This window comes from Lygodium microphyllum, chromosome 10 (assembly GCF_053477565.2).
Source record: "Lygodium microphyllum isolate KBCC chromosome 10, Lygodium_microphyllum_v1.1.10, whole genome shotgun sequence".
NCBI lineage: Eukaryota > Viridiplantae > Streptophyta > Polypodiopsida > Schizaeales > Lygodiaceae > Lygodium > Lygodium microphyllum.
In genome coordinates, this window is record NC_141144.1 from 85,936,928 (window position 1) to 85,957,980 (window position 21,053).

Sequence of the window (21,053 nt, forward strand, 5' to 3'; positions counted from 1 at the left end):
ATGTTTGCCAATATGTCCAACAATACTTTCAATGTCAAGTTAATAAAGCAGAAAGGGTGAAGCCACTAGATCTCCTAATGCCATTACAAATTCCAGAATCTAATTGGAAAAGTATTTCTATGGATTTCATTGTCGGCTTACCTAGAACCCAGAGACAAAAAGACACCATTCTAGTGATAGTGGATCGCTTCAGTAAAATGGCTCACTTTATAGCCACTCGCGAAAGTGTGGAAGTTCCATAAGTCGTAGATTTGTTTATTGATCATGTGTTTAGGTTGCATGGTCTACCTACGTCCATTGTGTCTGATAGGGATGTCAGGTTTACTAGTCATTTTTGGCATCATGTCTTTGGTCGTTTAAACGTGTCTTTAAACATGTCAAGTGGTGATCACCCAGAAACAGATGGTCAAACAGAAAGAGTTAATCAGATACTAGAAGACATGCTGAGCGCATATGTATCTGATAAACAAACAGATTGGGATACGCATTTGTCTTTGTTAGAACTTACGTATAACAACAGACCTCATAAGGCGACAGGTTTGTCTCCTTTTGAAATAAATTATGGAATGAATCCAAGTTTTCCTAGTACAGTAAGGTCAAATGAGAAATGCCCAATTGTGGCAGAATTTCTTATTGACATAGAGGCTAATATTAAAATTGCTCAAGCAAAGTTATAGCAAGCTGCTAATAGGGCTAAGCATTTTGCAAATAAGAAAAGGTCAAGTAGGATCTTTGAATTAGGAGAAAAAGTTTTTCTCCAAGTACCAACCAAGTCGTCTAGTTTGTCGACTGGCAAATGTCCAAAGTTATCTCCAAGATATTGTGGACCGTGGAAAATTATTCAGAAGTTAAGTTATAGCAAGCTGCTAATAGGGCTAAGCATTTTGCAGATAAGAAAAGGTCAAGTAGGATCTTTGAATTAGGAGAAAAAGTTTTTTTCCAAGTACCAACCAAGTCGTCTAGTTTATCGATTGGCAAATGTCCAAAGTTATCTCCAAGATATTGTGGACCGTGGAAAATTATTCAGAAGCTAAGTGATATAGCTTACGGATTGGAACTTCCTCCTGGATGTCTTGTTCATCCAGTGTTTCATGTTAGCAAATTAAGAAAGTATATCTCACGTGATGATAATCTAATTGATGGTATCGTACCTTTGCAGGAATAGGATTCAATTGTTGACCATGGACCAGACAAGATACTAGATCGGAGAGAGAAACGGTTGCGTAATCGTACTCTCCATGAGTATCTAGTTGCCTGGAAGGGTCTACCAGTTACTAATGCTACATGGGAATCAGAAACTTTGATTTGATGACACTTCCCATCACTAATCATTGAGGACAATGATTTTTTGAAAGGGGGAGAGAATGTCAAACATAATAATCTTCGGTCGGGCAAGTAGCCCAAGATGGTCATTAATTAGTGTGTCTCGGACAAGGGCAAGAAGTGCCAAGGTTCGAAGCTCGAGGGATACCCTCAGATTTCTTGTTAAATTGGCAAGGACTTGTCTATTTGGGAACACCGGTCGGATGCACCATGACAACAGGCCCTAGAGACCCGATTAGAAGGTGGGAAGAGGGTATGTTTGGTTGGGAGGTGAGTAGGACAGAAGAAATTTTCTTCTCTCTTAGCCGGGTAAGTAGCCCAAGATGGCCATTAATTAGTGTATCCTAGACAAGGGCAAGAAGTGCCAAGGTCTGATGCTCGGGGAATACCCTCAGATTTCTTGCTAAATTGGGCAAGAACAGGTCCTAGAGACTCGATTAGAAGGTGGGAAGAGGGTATATTTGGTTGGGAGGTGAGTAAGACACACAAGAAATTTTCTTCTCTCTCTCACAGCCCTCATGGATTCAAGGAGGATTCATCAGGAGGCATCCCTCTAGGCTCAACAATGGTGTTGGGAGGAGAGGACCCTTCGATAGGACTTAATAGCCATTCATGGGTTGCTACAAGAGTCTTCTAACAATCTTGCCCCCCACACCTAAGAGTTGTGGGAATGGATGGCTTTGCTTTTTTGGCGCGAAAAGGGGACACTATGTATAGAGAGCTCTTCTAGATGTACTGGCTGCACATCTCGGTGGTTAGATTTGCACAATTCGTGGCCAGTATGGGAGTGTTTGCTCATGTCTTAAGGAGCTAATGGGACACACCCGCCGCCGTTGACTTCTACAAACAACTTGTTCAATAGGAGACGCCTTAACTTAGGTGATCCAGTACAAGCAATAGGTGTGGAACTGCATCCCATTGCTAGTGAGAGTTGAGATGGGACAATCCCTCCTTTCTCCTTTCAATAAGGAGAAGCTTTTCCAGGCTTTCCAATCATAGGATGGGCAAAAATGCACTAGAGAGAATGGGTTGTCTAGGCCATTTTAACTCACCTACTAGGGGTGTGAAAAAAATTGAGAAGTAGTTGCTAGGGTTTGCATTGAGGAAACATAGAGTATATGACTAGGACAAAAACACAACGAAACTCAAACCCTAAAAGAAAAACTCAAAACTCAAACACAGAAACAAATGCAAGCAAAAGGGGAGAGAAAGAACACAACTCTAAAGTGAATGAAAATTGTAAATGAATGAAGAGTGTATAGAGTGCCCAAGGGCAAAGCATTAGTGTCGGAGAGTGACATCCATTGAAGATGGATCTTGAAGTGCTGTAACCACCAACTAGAGATGAGAGTGTGCTGAATAATGAAGGGCAGCAAGTTGGTCAACAAAACATAGTAGTCGGAGACTGAAATCTAGTAAACGCAGTAGTGTATGACTAGAGAAGGCTGAAAATTGATCACCTAAGGCAAAGAACTATTACGTGACAACAAAGGTGTTTGTTGATATAGTCAACCTGTTGGACAACAAAAACACAAGTATTGTAGCACTCACTTGGTGGAGAGATGGCAGCCTTTCACTTGGCACCAGATGTTGAAAATGCAGGTTGATCAAGTGCTGTGATGACAAACAACAGGGCAATGGATGTCGAGAGCTGGATACTGACAGACTGCCGTTGATGATGGCTAGAAAACAGACGGTAGATAGCTGATGGCTGAACTCTGCACGGTAAAGTGAAAACCTACACAAAAAGATGAAGACTATGGGGGCAGCCTCTCTATTTAGAGATGTGGATGGAGTGTCCCAAACTAGGGTTTCATAGAAACTCTTTCGAACCACGCACCACTTTTGCGTTTTGCATTAGATAAGCATGTTTTGGGGTTGTTTTAGAGACTAATCAGCATGTAATGCATTTTTTAGCTCAACACCCCTTCTCAGGTCCAAAACACAACTAGAAAGGAAGGCCAACCTAGTTTGGCCCAAGGCGTCCCACCCCAAAGTAGCCACGACATCGGACAAATAGTGCACAATGGCTGCCCAGTGGCCTACCAAGACTACGCAGCCGATGGTTATCCTACCAAGGGAGTCTAAGTAGTCACCTGAAAGAGGACAAGGATCAGATAAAGGGTGCTCATCAGCTGCCCAGTGGCCTACCAAGTCCTACAAAGGCGGATTAAACCACAATGAACTTTTTTACTTCTTGTGTGTGTGTTTTTTACTTCCTTTGGTAAAGGTGATTTGAGAGATGGTTTGCAGTTGATTAAGTAACTATACTATACAAGAGAATGAGAAGGGATGGTTGGGTCCAAACCATCACAAAACAAGCAAGCCACCCAACCACTTGCAAGGGTATCGATGACAAGGGAAGAGTGATAAAGTAATGGTGGTGTGGTATGCAAACCACCAGTGAAAATAGCTTAGGATTCATCTAGTGATGCTTTCCACAATGAATATGCTACATGTTGTGAAATGCTCATGCAACACGTGCCACTTGGATAGTGTCCCTTGTGGGGAAATTATTCACCGTGAATGTCGATGGCGAAGGAGGAAGAGGAGCCGGATGGGTCGGTCTTCGTGTGGTGCCAAGAACCATGATGTGAGGAAGCATCCCAATTGGAAGAAGAAGATAGAAATCACTGCCATGATGGCATCAAGAGAGATGCTACAAGATCCACATTGGGAGGGGAAGCCTCCATACTGGTAGAAGAGAAAAACTCTCAGGATGATGAAACCATGAATGGAATGGTGTGCATCCCAAGTCTCTAGCCCGCATAAGACTCATGCCAATCTGCATGTTAGCCCTATACTGATTAAACAAAACCCTGCAAACGAGATGAAGATCTACAAGTACAGAGGTCAATAGTTAGATGCTTTAAAAAAAAAAAAACTGAAATGAAAAGATAACTAAAGAAACAATGCAATGATGCAAATGTTTACATGTGTGGGAGTAAATGTAGTAGAAGACTTGGGAATGAAAATCTAAGGACAAAATCTTATGGGTTCAACTCAATAGCCTAAAGACCTAAGAATGCGAAGATGGAGCTAATCAAAGAATGTGGTCACCATCATGTATGCCCACTAGTAGGGCTCTCCTAATGAAACACCTGACGAGGTGGTGAGGCAGCCCTAGATGGAGGTGGATGTGAAGTGGATGCATAAAGTGCAATGGGATCGGGACTCATAGACCAATTAGACAACCCCTCAGGAGTAGAGAAGGATGGCCACTAAGGCTGTCTATGTGCTATATGTCCAGTGGGTGGAAGGAGCAAATGGGGAAGGAGCGGGAGGCGTAGCCCCATTGGACTACCAATAGGAGTGGAGGCAGTCGCAGTGATGTGTTGAGGTTTATTTGGAGGAAGACCTTGGGCCTTAGTACGACACTCCTCGTACACATGGCCTAATCTTTGGCAGTGTGTGCAAAATCTATTTTTCTTAGGAAGTTGTTGCTAGATGGGTTCTCTTTCTTTGGTTTCATCTAAAGAAAGAAAGTCACCCTTGGTTTGGCTTGCCTTTACATCTTGCGAGTTCTTGCCATTGCTTAAAACTATGTAACGTAGGCACATAAAATAAAAGAAATAAATATGGGAAAAACACCTCTCATATACGGAGAGTAAAAAGTGCCCCAATATCCTATTGAAGATCACCAACACTCCTTTGTGAGCGTAAACGTGAGTTGAACCCAACAGACTTGATTATTACAGGTGATTGTGAGTGTGGGATTACTAAAGTCAAGGACCTTTTGAAGAAGAAATTTGAAATGAAGGACTTGGGTGAGCTAAGATACTTTCTTGGTATTTAGGTGATCAAATGTGATAATGGTATATGGCTATCCCAAAGACAATATGGCTTGGATATGTTGTCCAAGTATTGTATGATAATGTAGAAGCCTCTCTCAGTGCCATTGGAGCAAAATGTGAAGTTGAGTACTGATTTTGGGGATGAGATAGAAAACCCTATTATGTTCAGGAGAATAGTAGGGAATCTGATTTGCATGCTTATCATAAGGTCAAACTTGAGTTATGCTGTTGGCCTTGTTAGTCAGTTTATGCAAATGCCTAGAAAGCCTCATTTGGATGTAGTTAGACACATATTGAGATATATAAAGTCCACTTTACATTATGGACTTTTTAATGAGGTAGGTAAGGATATATGAGTGTTTGGATATACATATGCAAATTGGGCTAATAGCATGTTCGACACAAGATCTACCAGCAGATTCATGTTTCCCCTTGATAGTGCAATAGTTACGTGGAATAGCAAAAACCAATCTACAATTGCTTTATCAAGTACAGAGGTATTGCTATGGCAGCATGTGAGGTGGTATGGCTACAGAAGTTATTGGGTGATTTGGATGTGTAAGGAGATGGTCCAGTTGTCATTCATTGTGGCAACATGAACAACATACAGTTAGCTAAGAACCCAATGTTCCATGCTAGGACAAAACACATTGAGGCACATTATGATTTTGTGGGAGAGAAGGTGCTTGCATGAGAGATTGACTTGGTATATGCCAACGAACTATTAGATAGCTAACATTTTCTCAAAGGCATCAGGTGCAAAGAACCTTACTTGGAGTTGCAGAGATATAGTTGGTTAAGGGGGAGCATTGAGATGGCAAGCTCAGCACGTGCGGACACTAATGATGGACCACCTGATTAGATGGATCCGCACGTCTACACTTTGTACATCAATGGTCATTGTGATCCTCACATGGCCACCACTGACTTATCACTTATTATATTTGGTTTGTTGCAACTACATATATCTAGCATAGTTATAGTGCTAGTCGATTACTATAGTCAGTTATGCATTGTTTGACTTAGTAGGCCACTTTCCTGTTGTGTCTTATCTATACTTTGTATACATTGTATTGTGTGTGAAAGAAGAAGAAGAAACCAATAAGAAAACGTTTTGGACTCCATCTCTCTTCGTGTCTCTCTTCATGTGAGCTTGAGCGAGCTTCCTCTTGTGTGTATAATCTAGGGTAGGATCTAGGAGAGTGGCTCTGGTCACACACAACTAGTTGCTAAGTAGCCACAATGCTTTCTGTCCTACACAACCAAGGTTGGTAAACATGCTCTAATGCAAGAGGATATGGATTGGACACCTACATGCAATAGACATTGGGCAAAGCACAACATCATGGATGCTTTTCACCGGACCTTTTGGCGACCCTTACGGGATAGCCAATGACCGAGGAGAGTGTCCAACTTCATTTCTACCCACAACAGCGTTTGGAGACTCCAAAGCATTGTCTTTGGTCATGCGAGGCAACCTAGCTAGTGTGGAGAAGAGTTTGTTGATCAAATTGCACCTAGCTTGAGGTGTATATCATATGGGCCCTTCTAGTGGCACTTAGTTAGCTAGGGCTGCCACCTACTGTACAAGGCACAGATGCACGATAAGACCTTCTCTTACATTGTGGTTGGCCAGGGTGCAGTACCCAGCTACCAAGTACTAGAGCTCATCACACTTAGATGTTTGGGAGATCATTGGGAGCTTCACAGCGCGGCACATTTGGAAGGCATGTTGCTAGATGATATTTGGTGGTGAGAGCATCGTAGTATATGTGACCTTCATGGAGCTCTAGACATCCATCTACTCACTTTGCAGCCATTGGGACCAGCTACAAGGCGAGTCTCTAGCTCATCAGGAGCTCCGACAACAATTCATGCTCACCTAGGGTGGCCACGATCTATTTTTCACAATGCTGGCAGGCAACCCTAGGTGGCAATACATTTCCCCTCCATGGCTTCTTTCCCCCATACTCCCCAAACCGCCTTGTGAGGCTTGTATATATGATTGTTTTGTGATTTTAAGGCAGCTCCAACTAGATTGTTGAGCACATGTACTTCATTGTAAAATTCTTTTGAATAATACAAATTGCCACATAAAAAAAAGGATGATATGGGAGATGCTGACACTTTATGAGTAACTGAAAAGCAAGGGATGGGAACCAGGTATGATGTCAGATTTAGTCCAAAGGATGATTGGGCTGAAGCAAGGATGCCCCATCTTACTCACATTGTTTGGACTACATTGATGAGATCAGTGATTTCATTGATAGGGTTGGCAGACCAAGAGCACCTATTGTAGGAGTGTTTATCCCTGTCTTGCTAGATGCTGATGACATTTTGCTGATGTCATATTCTGCTAAGAGATTATAGTGTAATCTTGATGCCCTCCATGCTTCTTGTACAAAGGGGAATGTGTTTGTGAATCTAGGAAAGACCAAATTATGAACTTTAGTACCTCAATTAGTTGGATCACCATAGCACCACATTTCACCTACCAGGGTGAAACAATGAAGCAAATATCTTCCTATGTTAACCTCTGGGTCACTTTCTCAGGACCAAAGTCGTCCTCCAGGAGAGCTGTAGATGCTAGAGTCACAGGAGGATTCACAGCCTTGCTTCCCTAGAGAGATAGTGCACCCAGAACAAGTTCTAAGAGCTAAGGGGAAAGCTACAGCTTTTTGACACACTTGTTATGATTGCCAAGATGATGCACAGCAGACAACCTGTACCATGCCATAGTACAATCTTCTTTTCTGAATCAAACACAAGTTATAATCTTCCTCAGTTATTACTTTGCAATGTACTTTGCACAGTTGCTTTGTATAGACTGTGCATCCTATTGTTTAACCAACACTCTTAAACCTTGGTACAAATATCATCAGGTCAGAGCTGCACACCTAAAATAACCCAAGCAGGATATCCTTCTCTTCCAAGGAAAGAGCATCCAATTTATAAACACCTCAGTCAAAATGAAGAGGCCTAGAAAACTGACCAAACAGCTACAATGCCTTGCTTATCATTTTGTAAAAGCAAAGAATTTGCATTTACCTTGTGGGGCAATAATTCTTTTTTCATCATAGAATAACCAGCGTTGCTTTCCTGTTTTTTCTCCTTTTTATTTGCATCCAGTTTTTCTGTCAATTCTTTGACTTTCTTTGTATAGAAAGATCGAATCTGATCAATCTGTATAAGATTCTGTTAATCGGTACTGGTTCTAGAAACTAAAGAAATCAATGGCTATTGAAGACAATTGCCACAGACTGGTGTAGAGAAAATAACCCTGAATTTGAGTCAAGATCTTTGACCTTGACTCATAATACCTGTTTTTCAAGGTCTTTAGCCTTTCTGGGCGTTGCCTGCTCAGAGCCATTATGATAAGTTGCAGCTGCCAAGCTCTTCTGCTGGAGTTGCTGCTTGAGTCCTGCTACTTGCAATTCATGATCACGCTTCATCCTTTCCATCTTCTTCTGCAGACTCTGAATTTCTTTCTGATACTTGTCACTAATTTTCCTTTGTAGAAGCTCATCAAACTGGTTACAGTTCTCTCTCTCTTCCATATTCTTGGCATCCTAGATGGCAACAAAATTGAGTCATGAGTTTTGTTTCCAAGGAGTGTTCTATTATATACACACATTGCAACAATATCGGGATCATATCCAAGGCACTTGAATTGAATACCAGTTGCCATTTGGGAAGCTGCAGTACCCTTCATGCGTTTGAGAGGCAGGGTAACATGATTACAGAATGGGATCATTATCCATCCCTCATCATCATATAACCTAACTTTCTCGCAGCATGGTCAGCTAGGAGTAGCAGGAAGAGCACAGACAATCCTCACACCTTTACATTCCATCTGATATTCAAACACCTCGGTCTTTGTTTTTATCAACTAGGAGAAATTATTTGTTCAATGGAAAACCAGGTTGAAGGGAAGAATGAGGTTAAATGTAAGCAAAGTTACCTACTGACAATAGGAACCCAAATTATATCAAGAATTCTGTTCATTGAAACCAAGGAAAATATCCTAGTAGGAATGACTGTGTAAGAACTGCCTGAAAGGCGAGAGGCTAATAAGAAGACTCTTCTCACGGACTCTGCAGTAAGCTAACTCAAATGGATAAACATATCATGATTCCTTCTCCCATCCTCCAAACTATTCGGACTAAATGATCACAAATAATCTAAGCACTTGTGAGCCTAATAAGAAGAAACTCTACAAAAAGCAAACTGAAAGTGAACAAACATAAGTATATTGATGCATCTCCTATCACCATATCATTCAGACTACATAACCCCAAACACCCTAAGCACTTGTTCAATTACAAAAAATGTGAAACTTTAGTTTGCTGTAATCATTACCTGAATCATTTCATTATCTTCTACTGTCTCTAGAAGCTTGTCCCTTTTCATGTCTGGAGAAACATTTTTAGCAGTTTCCCTAATTTTGTATGACTTCTCCAATGAGTTTTTACAACCTTCAGCAGTGATCCTTTCTTGAACACTTAAAGAAAACTCCAAATGCTTGACTTTATCAACCAAATCTTTGTTGTGGTTTTGGAGCTGCAAAATGCTTTTTGAATTGTTACAGGATGATTCTCTTTCCCCACAACAACTAATTCATTAAGCCAAACAGAGCGGTCTTTTACAAGCTGACATAAATATAGCTTCATACAATCATTATTCACATTCTCCACTGATTACATTAACTGAGCACAATCATGTATCTGTTAATTTGTGAGAATCAGAAAAATTATCTCCACTTTCAAAAGAGACAAAGATCATTGAAGGACAGCACTCGTACATCCAAGATGTTATGAAACAAGGAAAAATTAATCTACTTGACTTTTTCTTTCCAAGAAGAACAAACTCGTCCTGGCTGAAAACAAAGGTGAAATCATGACAGGAACTCATATACAAAAGGAAAATATTAGAACATGGATGTTTTAATCTCCCAGGTTGGCTGCTCTCAAGGGAGAAAGTCCTCTACAATGGCTCAGGGAAAATCCAATCATACCTCTCGCCTATCTTATTCTTGCCTCATCTTGGCTTACTCTTTTCTCCTCCCCGCCTCCCTTCCCTGTCCCCCCTTTCCTTCATGGGCTTCTCCCTCCTGTCTTGCAGCCCTTCTTCATCTGATTTCGTCAGCCTCATCTCTTTCTTCTTCAATCTTTCCCTCCCCCTCAGCAATGTATCCCATCAGTGGAATCCAAGGATTGCACATGGCTCAAGAGATAATACCCCAATTGCATTTGAAAACTCACAAGGAGCTGGTCCTCTGGCTTCACCAGGGGACTCCAGTGTGGCCCCCATGCTTGGCCAAGGCTTTCTCGCTTACTGGTTCTGATCCTGATACAGAGCTTGCTGCATCAAGACAGAATGGAAACCCTAGAGGCATCATATCTAGCGTATTGCTTGGTTGGATACCAACCATCACTCTATCCATCTAAGGACTCCATTCAGATAGTGGTCATTGGTGCCCAGCCAAGATTACAGTAATAGAGTGCACTCTTGGGAAAGGGGTGTTTCTAGGTTCAATTCAGCTGCCCCAAGAAATCTGAGGCAGTTCTGGCCACCAGCCCAGTGGGTGTGTGGACTTTAATGGCTTTCATTGATATATGGATCTTGGGCAAGGACTATTCCTCACTCAGAGATGGCACTGCCATCAACATCCTCTTCCAGCCTCCCTTAGTGATGGCACTGACCATCCTCTTCCAACCTCACTCAGAGATGGCACTACCATCACTATCCTCTTCCCCGGCCTTAGGAAGTAATTGTTGATCTTAAGATCTATGCATGACATCATCTTTGAAGCAGTCCCCAACCACTCGACTGATGTACCTCATGGGAAATCTCCAGTGTCTCGCAATGATAGCTCTGATCTGGCTGCGGTGCTTCCTCCTCAGTGGTGGTCCTAATAGGGGAGGTCATCATGCTAGGTAGAGTGAAATGGCTCTATCTAGTGTGACTCCGTGGCATGCAGAGTCACATGGGATGGAGGATGTCTAGTGGGGTGGTTCTGCCTCTGCTGGGCTAATAAAATCAATAGGGTTTGAACTATGGAAAAGTATGTGGCTGTTCTTTGTGTAGGATCCTTCGGGTGAGCTGGCCTCCTATCTCACAATAGCACAATAGTGTTGCACCACTCCTCTAAAGCTCCAAGTGGAAGGGACCTAGGCATCCAAAACCATTGTGAAAGAGACAGTGGTATTGTCTCCATATGTCATAGCATACTGTATGTTTGCATATAGAGTGCTCCATCTCAAGCTGTCCATCATAGAGCTAGAAATCCTATCGTCCACAAGGGTATTTATCCATCTGCCTGTCCCCATTTGTAGCTTATGGAAGGAGGTGTGAATCTAACTGATAGCAGCCCATATGCCATGGGAGAGATGCGTGCCATGTATTATGGCTGAACAATGAATCCATCAATAGAGAAATGCAAGACGTGACTCCAATAGAGCTCCATCATTGATCCTAGAGGGAGTGGTGGATGGATCTATGTCCCCTTTGTCTCAATCCTCAAGATTTCAGCTCTGATCACTTGGTTTTGGCTCTAGCAGCTTACACAAAAGTGTAGGGCAATCAAGACTATAGCCAAAATGTGGAAGACAGTCAATATATAAGCCACGTAGGCTCATCCAAATGGTCAACTGTGAATTTCAGTAATCATTCTCACCCTCTGCTCCTTGCTATCTAGATGAGGTCAATGCCAATCTAGAGTCCCTCCAGTGTGGGAGCTCCCATAGTCTTTGCAAGAATGTCACTGCTCTAAAGAGTGATTTTGTGACTGTAGGCATTTTGACACCCTTGTCTTCATGCTTGGCTGATCTTATTAAGCAGTCAGCTGCACTCTTATCAGCAGGCCAAGATTAAGGCTTTGACAAAAGTCTTGGAGGCTAACTCCTACCAATCACACACATTTTATCATGGGTTTTGACGGAAGGCTTGTATTCCAATCACATACATTTTATCATGGGCTGCATACATCCTTTGCACAATAGAATTTGGTATGCTACAGAATGCTGACAATCAGATGGTTACACATCCTCAGATTATGGTGCATTGGTGTAGTGAATATTTTATGGATCTTCTTGGTTTGCAGCAGCCCCACTCCGATCAAATTGCCCATGCTGATTCAATGTTTTATGCACTGATCCGGGATTAGCTTTCTACTAACATTCATGCTGTCTTGGAGAATGATATTGGGTATTAAGTTGATCCACAAGGCTCCTTCACCTTCAATGCCCAATGATTGGAGACTAATCTCATTGATGAGCAACATGCATAAGATCTTCTCCAAGGTGTTGGCTAATTGCCTTTATGAGCATCTCCCTACCATTATGTATCCAAACTAGTATGGCTTCATTAAGGGCAAGAATAACATTCTAAATGTACAGATGGGTACTGACTATGTGCAGCATTCAAATTAGGAGGTTGTTCTTGTATAGTTAGACCTAGAGAAGGCCTTTGATTATTTTTTACAAAAAAGGAAGACAAGTCATAGAAAGAAAGATATATTAAGCTCTACAAAAGGCCAATGTAGCCTATGAGACACAACCAATGTACATCTTTGTTTGTTGTCATCTCATCATGAAACTAGAAAAACTGCATCCCCGTATAAGGCTAGTATCTAAAGAACTGCATGTACAATATAACTAGATACTGTAGTTGCCTCTCTGAATTTCAAAGTTAGTACATGATCCTGACTATGATGTGGCCTAGAGCTGCTCTGCCGATGTGCCAAGGGATGAATGTCTTATGCCTTGCAATGATGGCACTAATTTAACTATGGTATGGGACCCTAGGTCTTGGCCCCAAAGTCAGTACGTGATCCTAGCTATGATGTGGCCTAGGGCCGCTCTGCTGATGTGCCAAGGGATGAGTCTCCTAAGCCTTGCAATGATTTCACTAATCTAATTGTGGTGTGGGTCCTTAGTCTTGGACCCAATTATCGTGCTCAAAAATTTGCAATGGCACTGTCTAGTGTGAATCCACAATGTGGGGTAGATGCAGGCTCACAGGATGACTCTATGTCTGTTGAACTAGTAGTGGTTGTAGAACCTCACCCATGGAAAAAAATCTATCACTACTCTCTGCATGGGTACCTCACGATGGGCTGTTCTTGTCTCGTGGTAATGTTGTGCAGTGTCTCTAGAGCTCAACAAGAAAAATCCCTAGACATCTCATCCTTGTACTCCATGACATGGCTGAAAAGTCCAAAGCCCTCACAGAAGAGGCAACAATACTGATATTGGTGCCCAAACTCCCTTCTTTTACATTTGCATATGTAGTGATCCTTTGTCTCAAGCTCTCAACCACAGAGCTAACATATCCTGTCCTCTATTGGAATATCTTTCCATTTGCCTATACCTATTCTCAGCCTATGGGAGTAGGTGTGAATCTATCCAATAGCAGCCCACATACTGTGGTTTAGACAATAAATCCATAAAAGCCCATCCTCAATCATAGATGCAAAGGCAGATGGATCCATGTTCTTCCTATCTCAATTCTCAGAACATTGGACTATTCAGCTCAAATCGATTAAGGGGGATGCCCATCCCATGCAAGCTCATCCAAGTCGCCATATGCAGGTACCAATATTCCCTCTCACCTATCGCTGCTAGCTTTCTAGAGGTCAATGTCGATTTGGGATGTCTCTAGTGCGGGAGCTAAGATAGCCTCTGTAAGAAGGTCACTGATTTGAAGACTGCTTCCACAACCATAGGTGCTGCCCCCAACTCCGCTCTAATGACAGGCTGTCGGGCGGATGACTTACTCTTGATCATGCATGATATCGTCATCATCAATGGCCTCTATATGCAATCCTAGTGATCATAAATGTCTCTCTGGGCTAGTCTGATTGTTCTCACTAAAAAAGAAAGAAAGATCTATTAACGTCTCTAAACAGCCAGAGTGGCCTATGAGACCATAACCAATACAACTGGTATCCTCATCTCTCATGAGAGAAGAAGAGATAAAATTTATGTGAAGGTCTACATGGTAGATTGGAATGAGAAGTATGGAAACTGAAAAAGTTGGAAAAAACTAAGTTTAAAATGATCAAAAAAAGTGTAGAGTATCTCCCCCTCAGTCCAAGGAATCAAACAAGACTGTGCAAACTACCTCCGACTAAGTCACCGCGCCAATCTGCCTCTGTAACGAGCAATCGTGATGTGAATGTGATGCATATGGGCACACCTATGTTGCTGAGTAGATGCTCTAGGGCGTCGTGCTCTGGGTAACGTTGTAGCTCTATCAACTGTGATGCCACTTGATGCTGTATCTCAACAACACCTATCAGTAGGAAACATAGTGTCTGGGGTGGTACCGGCTAGGGGTTCATTTATGCTGAAATATTCAGTAACTACTCTCAGGAGGGGTGGATGACGCTAGGGTCGTCTCCTATCCCGTAACAATAATGCTCTGCCTAGCTGGAGCTCCAGTAAGGAAAGGCCCAAACATCTTTGGTCCTCATAGTCCATCACCCATCTTAGTGGTCCAAAGCCCTCCTTAAAGAGGCAATGATAGCGGCCTCGGATATCATAGTATACAATACATCTACAAATGTAGTGCTCCTCCCTTTCTGCTACCCATCCACAAAGCTGGCACATCCTCTCATTGGTTGCAATATGGCTCAATCAACCTATCTCAATCATCAACTGATGCGATGAGGTGCGAATCTGGCCAATAACAGCTCGAAGTCCATGGGAAAGTTGAGCATCCATGTATCTCGGCCTCACTATGAAACCGTCATGAGAAAGCTGCAAGAAGTGACATTGGTATTGTGCCATTTTCGTGCCTAATGGGAAGGGGGGCTTGGACCAAGTCCTTTCTGTCTCCACTTTAGTGATGTCTGCTCTGATCACACTATTCAGCTCTGCACGACTGAGGCTCAAAGTAGGGCAATTGAGGCTGTAATCGAACGGTGGCAATCTATTTGTACCCATGCCATGTAAGTTCAGCCACATGCTCATATGTGCATATCAACACTATCTATCTCCCCTTGTTGCAAGCTGTCTTGAAGACTCCAGAGCTAGTCTAGGATATCGGTCTTTAGGGAGCTGCCATATCCTATGGAGGAAAGTAATTGCTTGGAATAATGCCTCAACTACCATGGGTGCAGCGCCCAATTCTGCCCAGATGATCTCTTGTGGTACTGAGGCTTTTGCCCTCATCATACATGCTATCATCATGACCAACGGTCTTTCCATGTGTTCCCAGCCATCATAATGTTGTGCTTCCGGTCCATCACAGTCCATAAGTGGCATCCCTCTAGAATGATAAAGGCTTGGGCCCCAAATGGCTGCCCCATAAAGTAGTGTGGGCATAACTAAAGTGTCAAAAAGCTAGAATTCGGTGCGAGGCTCTTGAAACTGTGTGCACATTGCCGCTCTAGAGTACCCAAAAGTGCATATGCACGTGCAAGCCTAGCCTCTGAAGTCTCCTTCCATGAAAACTATGGCCCTTTGAAAGTGACCCCGAGGTATACATATTGTCTAACCATTTCCACAGGCTGACCGTCATACATAAAGTGGTGCTCTGAGCGTGTCACCCAAGTTGCCGAGGTGTTAAAGACCATAATTTTAGTCTTTCCAAGATCAACCTTGAGACCTTTATCTTCACACAACACATGCAATGCATCCAGATGCCGTTGTAGTCCCTCTGGTAAATTTGAGATAAGCACCATATCATCAGCATATAACAAAATTGGTATCAGTACCCCAGCCAAGCTGGCTCCCATACCACTCCATCTCTGCATGTAATTAGAAATCTTGTCAATGTACAGTCCAAACAGCAAAGGAGAGAGGGGACAGCCTTGATTTACACCCACCGTGCTAGACACTAAGTCTGTTGGGCGTCCATGCACTCGTACTCTCTTTGTCACATTTTCATACAATGCATAAATACACCACTGCATATCCTCTGGGACCCCAATGGATCGCAACCTTTGCATGAGTCTTGCACATGGCATAGTATCAAAGGCTTTGCAGAGGTCCACAAAACAACAATAAAATTTTTGCCTCTGTGATCGTCCCTCCTCAATCAAGGCCCTTAGCATGAATATATGGTGTAGCGTATTGTATCCATGGCAGAAACTAGCTTGTCCTATAGACCGTATTTTCTTTGTTTCATCCCACCAACTCAACTCATGCTCGACAATAGAGGCATATATCTTTGCTAGCATATGGCCAATCATAATAGTGCGGTAGTTGTTAGCAACCAATGGATCTCCACTCTTAAAAATCAGCAATATTGTGTGGTCACACCAACTTACTGGAAACCCCCCACATACGACTCTATTGAAGAGATTTGCCAAGATAGGGGCCAATGCATAGCATGCATGTGCAAAATGCTCTACCACAAAGATATGCTCTCCCATTCTTCACCCTCCAACTGGCATATCTCACCATCTTTTCCGTAAAGAAACCACACTGTGTTGGCCTAGAGTTTGATGGATAGGGTATCTGCTCTTGTGATGGAACATCATATAGTGCCCTACCATGTTCGTGCCATACCATAGGTGATGTCAACGGAATTGGGGGTTGTCTCCCGTGAAATTTCCTCCATGCCTTCTTGTTGTCTCTACTAGAAAAGAAATGATACATCTCTAACTCTAGTTTGGCTAAATAATCTCTCTTCTTTTTCCACACAAGACGACGAAAGACATTTTGTGCATGCTTATATGTGCATGTCCCTAGTGTAATATCCCTCTGTAGGTGGGTCCTAGTATGTCTGCACTCATCATTATATCAAGCATTTTGAAGGGCAGTACAACTGTGTATTGCAGTAGAGCCCATCTTACATGGGAATGCCTCTAAAGCTGCAACATGTAAAACCTTCGCTAGAGATCTAGTGACATCTTCTAGTGGTTCATGTTGGTCTAGTTGACTTAAGCCATCTCGTACTGCATCACTATAGATATGCGACGTTTGCTCTAGAAATTCATAATGCGGGAATGTGTGCATGTTTCTTGTCTCTAACTACATGCTAGAGTGAATTTCAGGATCACATGCTGTCGCTATGCTGATCGGCTTATCAGATATCTCAAAATGCTTAATTTCTGAAATTAACACTCGCGAGCCCATTACATAGCCCACCACACTAGTCTCTTTTTTGCTTTTCCAACAAGTGAAAGCATCCACTCCCGGCCATCTTAATAGGCCATTGAATATAGCCAATCCGTGAGCACTTCCCAAAGCTAGCAGATGGGATCAATATGCTGTCATCTCCTTATCTTGAGATGTCCTGACATCCAATGCCAATTCCTTAAACATTTCATGTTCAGTATCATAAAAGGCGGACTGCTCAGTTCCTCTTCAAGCATTAAAGTCTCCCACTAGTAGTATGTCCCCAATACTTGCATATCTCACAATATCTTCATGTAGTACTCCAAATGGTGAAGGTCTTTCCACAATGGAGCTCAGCACCGTCACATCGAAAGGTCTCTACCCCCCCGCTGTGTTTGATTGCGACGGCTCCCAGCCGTGATCACGCCCCTTGCTTTGCCTGATCACGGCCCCTCCTAGATCGCGGGACGTTTTACGCTCCCACGACTTTCCACCCTGCCTAACCACTTTGCCTCCACGACTTTCCGCCCCACCTAACCACTTTGCCTCCTCGCCTTGACGTTTGCCCCCCGCCCCCCCCCCCCCCCACCACCTGGCCTAGACAGTTCGCTTCCTGCCCACCCCCCACCCCCGGCGCACTTCCCCCGTATGCAACCTCGGATCCATTCGTAGCAAACACAGCAGTGCCCCCCCCCCCCCCCCCCCCCCGCCATTGATCCCCCCACCCTCCAGTTCCTCCCTCCATCTGCAGCAACTCCCGCCCTCAGGTAGCACCGCGGCGTGATTGGTAGTTCTCTCAGAAGGGACGCGCAATGGAAACCTCTTGTCAAATGCCGGCAGCGAGTGCTCCCCAGTCAAACACCTTGCGTGTAGTCCTCTCTAAGGAGTAGCTCTTAGCCATCCAAGCTAAGAAGCTGGAGCTAATGGAAACAACGATTTATGGTCAGGTAGTACAACATTCCCCAGCTAGGGCCCAGCTTCGGGACTGGCTACACTCCACGCTACGCATCGGCACAACGCAGATCGTGGAGGCGGTCCTATTGAGCCAAAGAATCTTCATGGTCCGGCTCAACTTGGTGGACGCAGCTCGCGAGTTACTCGCCAGTTTACTATATGCATCCACGAAGGGGGTCATATACATGGTCCCCTGGTACAGGGGCTTTATTGTGGAGGCGTTTGTACTCCACAACAGGTTTCTTCGGCACTTGGTAACCCTTCTTTTCCCCGGCCTGGTGATTGAGTATCACAAGTTGGTGGAAGACTTTGGATGGCTCTTCGGCACTATCCTTCCTACGTCCTTTGCGGATACAGTGACAGCTGCAGGAGTCCCAAAGGTACGGGTGGCAGTGAAAGAGGTCAAGAATATCCCACAGTTCCTAGAGATTGAGGCGAGCATGCACTCCTTTAGACAGCAGGTCATTGTGACGGGGCAGCAAGGGCAATGCCTACGCTCCCACGACTTTGGGCATCAGGCAGCAAGTTGCACGCGTTTCTGAGCCAAGGTGGCTCCGCTGACACGCCCGCAGGTGGACGCTGATGGCTTCACATGGGTCCAAAGTCAACAGAGAGGGAGACAACAGGGGGGTGCAGCCAGCATCTCAGACCCAGCCTCGACAGTAGGGAGCAGGTGGGCATGCAACGCCCCTTAGCAAAATACTCCACAGCCCGCCCCACCCGGCAGCATCGCAGCCCCCCACATCCACCACCCGTGCCACACACTACCTCTCCTAAGTCTCCACAGCCCCCACACCCATCTCCCTCCACATCCCATGCCCCCCCCCCCCCCCCCCAACTGACCCTGGCCCACAGTCCCCCATTTCCAGGACCACCAGCCCCCATCCACATCCGCCATGTGCTTCCGTCCATCCCACCATCCCTCGATCATCCTCCCCCCCACCACCCCCACTGACCCTGGCCCACAGTCCCCCATTTCCAGGACCACCAGCCCCCATCCACATCCGCCATGTACTTCCGTCCATCCCACCATCCCTCGATCATCCTCCCCCCCACCACCCCCGGTACTGAGCACCCCCCCCTGATCCGCACCAAGTTAAGGCGATCCCCCCAAGACCCACCCCCCCTCCTCCCACAAGACGTGATGAGCCACACACGCCTACATCCTCTTTGCACCAGCAATCCTCCCCCTCTCGTACAGCCATTAGCTCATCCACCCCTGCAGCCCGTCACACTTTCACGAGACATGCACACCTGTTGCCACAGGAGTTCTTCCGCAATGGCCCATGGTTCTACTTGAGAGTTGCGGAGCGTGGAGAGTTCCCACTACCTCTAGGAGTGGGGATCTTCGTGGTTCTTAAGTCAAGGAGAGGCAAGGTCCATCTACTAGCACCACCGGATGGACCAAACTACACCTTTTTTCTTCAGTCCTCTCACCAAGGGAGTGGACGACGACACAGATTGAGAAAGAGTTGAAGACTCAGGTGGCGGACCACACCTCCCAATGGATGGGAGAAGGACTAGCATTGTTTGCACACTAGTGGCCTAGTTGCATGATGGATATTAACTAGTGGGCTGGTGCCGAGGTCCCTCACCTGAGCATTATCTTTCGAGGCCCTCCACAGTGGAGAGCTCCGAGGGATGTGATCGAGTGGCCCCTGCCAACCACAGACGGCCCGTTTCTACCAGTGCACAGAGTCTCGACTCTCATCATGGCTGATAGATGCATTGATAGTACCACCTGGAACTTCTATCACCCCTATGGTCCAGCTGAGGGCCACCATGGGGGAGTGGAGTTTGCCGTCCTCAGCGGCGGCAAAGTGTACTTGCCTGACTCATAGCTTCTCCTCTTCATCAGCAGCCTCCACACCGAACAAATGCCTATTCGGGTAGTCACAGGTTTCCCCATGAGCTTACAGCTTGCATCCTGGAATGTGAATAGCCTCCACTACAGTGGGGCATGTGGTTCCAGGAAATTGATTGTTCGGCAGGAGTTGCAGCCTTCCCTTGCCGGACGGATCGACATCTTACTTCTATAGGAGCACAAGCTCACCCCCACCCAGGCCCAGCAGGTAGGGAAGGTACTCCCAGGCAGCTCGCACACTTACTGGGAGCACGCCATAGGTGCTCACGGTAGGAGTGGAGACGTATGCAGCTCTATTGGTCCGAATCTTACAACTTGTGTATGAGAGCACGGGACGATAGTGGCAGGGGGGGTGCTATGGATCAGATTGGATATTAGGGACTTGTGCCTTGGAGTCCTTAATATCTATGCCCCTACGAAGGTTAGGGCATGCAACAGGTTCTGGGTGGAGATCGCGAAAGAACTCCTAGAGGTGGACTCCTGGATTGTGAGGCTTTGGAGGACCAGCAGGGCAAAGGGAGAAACTACCAGGGCATGGCCGGGGAGGAGCAAGAGGCATGGGAGGTCTTTCTACTTGCAGTAGGAGCAGACCATGCCTGGAGAAACCCTGCCTTCCACAGGAGGGAGAGGTCGCTGGACTTCTCTTGGGGATACAGGCGACTAGGTGGAGTCCTGATGGAGCGGTTGGGGACAGGTTTTATGTGGGAGAGTGGGGAGGCTATCAGGGAGGCCAGATTGGGCAGTTGGCAAGCACCACTTTGTCCGATCATTGCCCGGTTCTCCCGACACTAGATCCCCCAGCATCTTCCCTAGATACACAATCTTGTCGAATCCCTGACTCGATCTATAGGAGGGAGGACGTGACGAGACACATAGAGCAGATTTGGACCAGAGAGTGGGGCAGGAGGGGCCACATCACAGAGGAGGTTGCTGAGGCCCTAGCTGAGTCGAGCAGAATCTACCAAGAGATAGTCATACAGGCCAGGCAACAGAGCTAGGAGGAGGAGAGAGCACTTCGGTGGGACCTTGCAGCCACACAAAGATTATTAC

At 45.0% G+C, this 21,053-nt stretch overlaps 1 protein-coding gene across 14 annotated transcripts in view; it reads right to left on the bottom strand.

The window, feature by feature from the left end:
- LOC148030242 (uncharacterized) overlaps positions 1-21,053 on the bottom strand; it is a 218,635-nt gene that overhangs the window by 37,902 nt on the left and 159,680 nt on the right. For 13 of the 14 annotated variants that reach the window (XR_015692150.1, XR_015692151.1, XR_015692149.1 and 10 more), the window contains 3 exons: positions 9,477-9,677; positions 8,438-8,686; positions 8,166-8,300 (listed from right to left, as the gene is read on the bottom strand). Coding sequence is in view for 11 of the 14 variants with exons in the window: in XM_087686525.1 (XP_087542651.1) it covers positions 8,166-8,300; positions 8,438-8,686; positions 9,477-9,677 (585 nt within the window). In the remaining 3 variants the exon portion in view is untranslated. The remainder of the gene's footprint in view (positions 1-8,165; positions 8,301-8,437; positions 8,687-9,476; positions 9,678-21,053) is intronic. The other variant, XM_087686528.1, reaches the window with a different exon arrangement.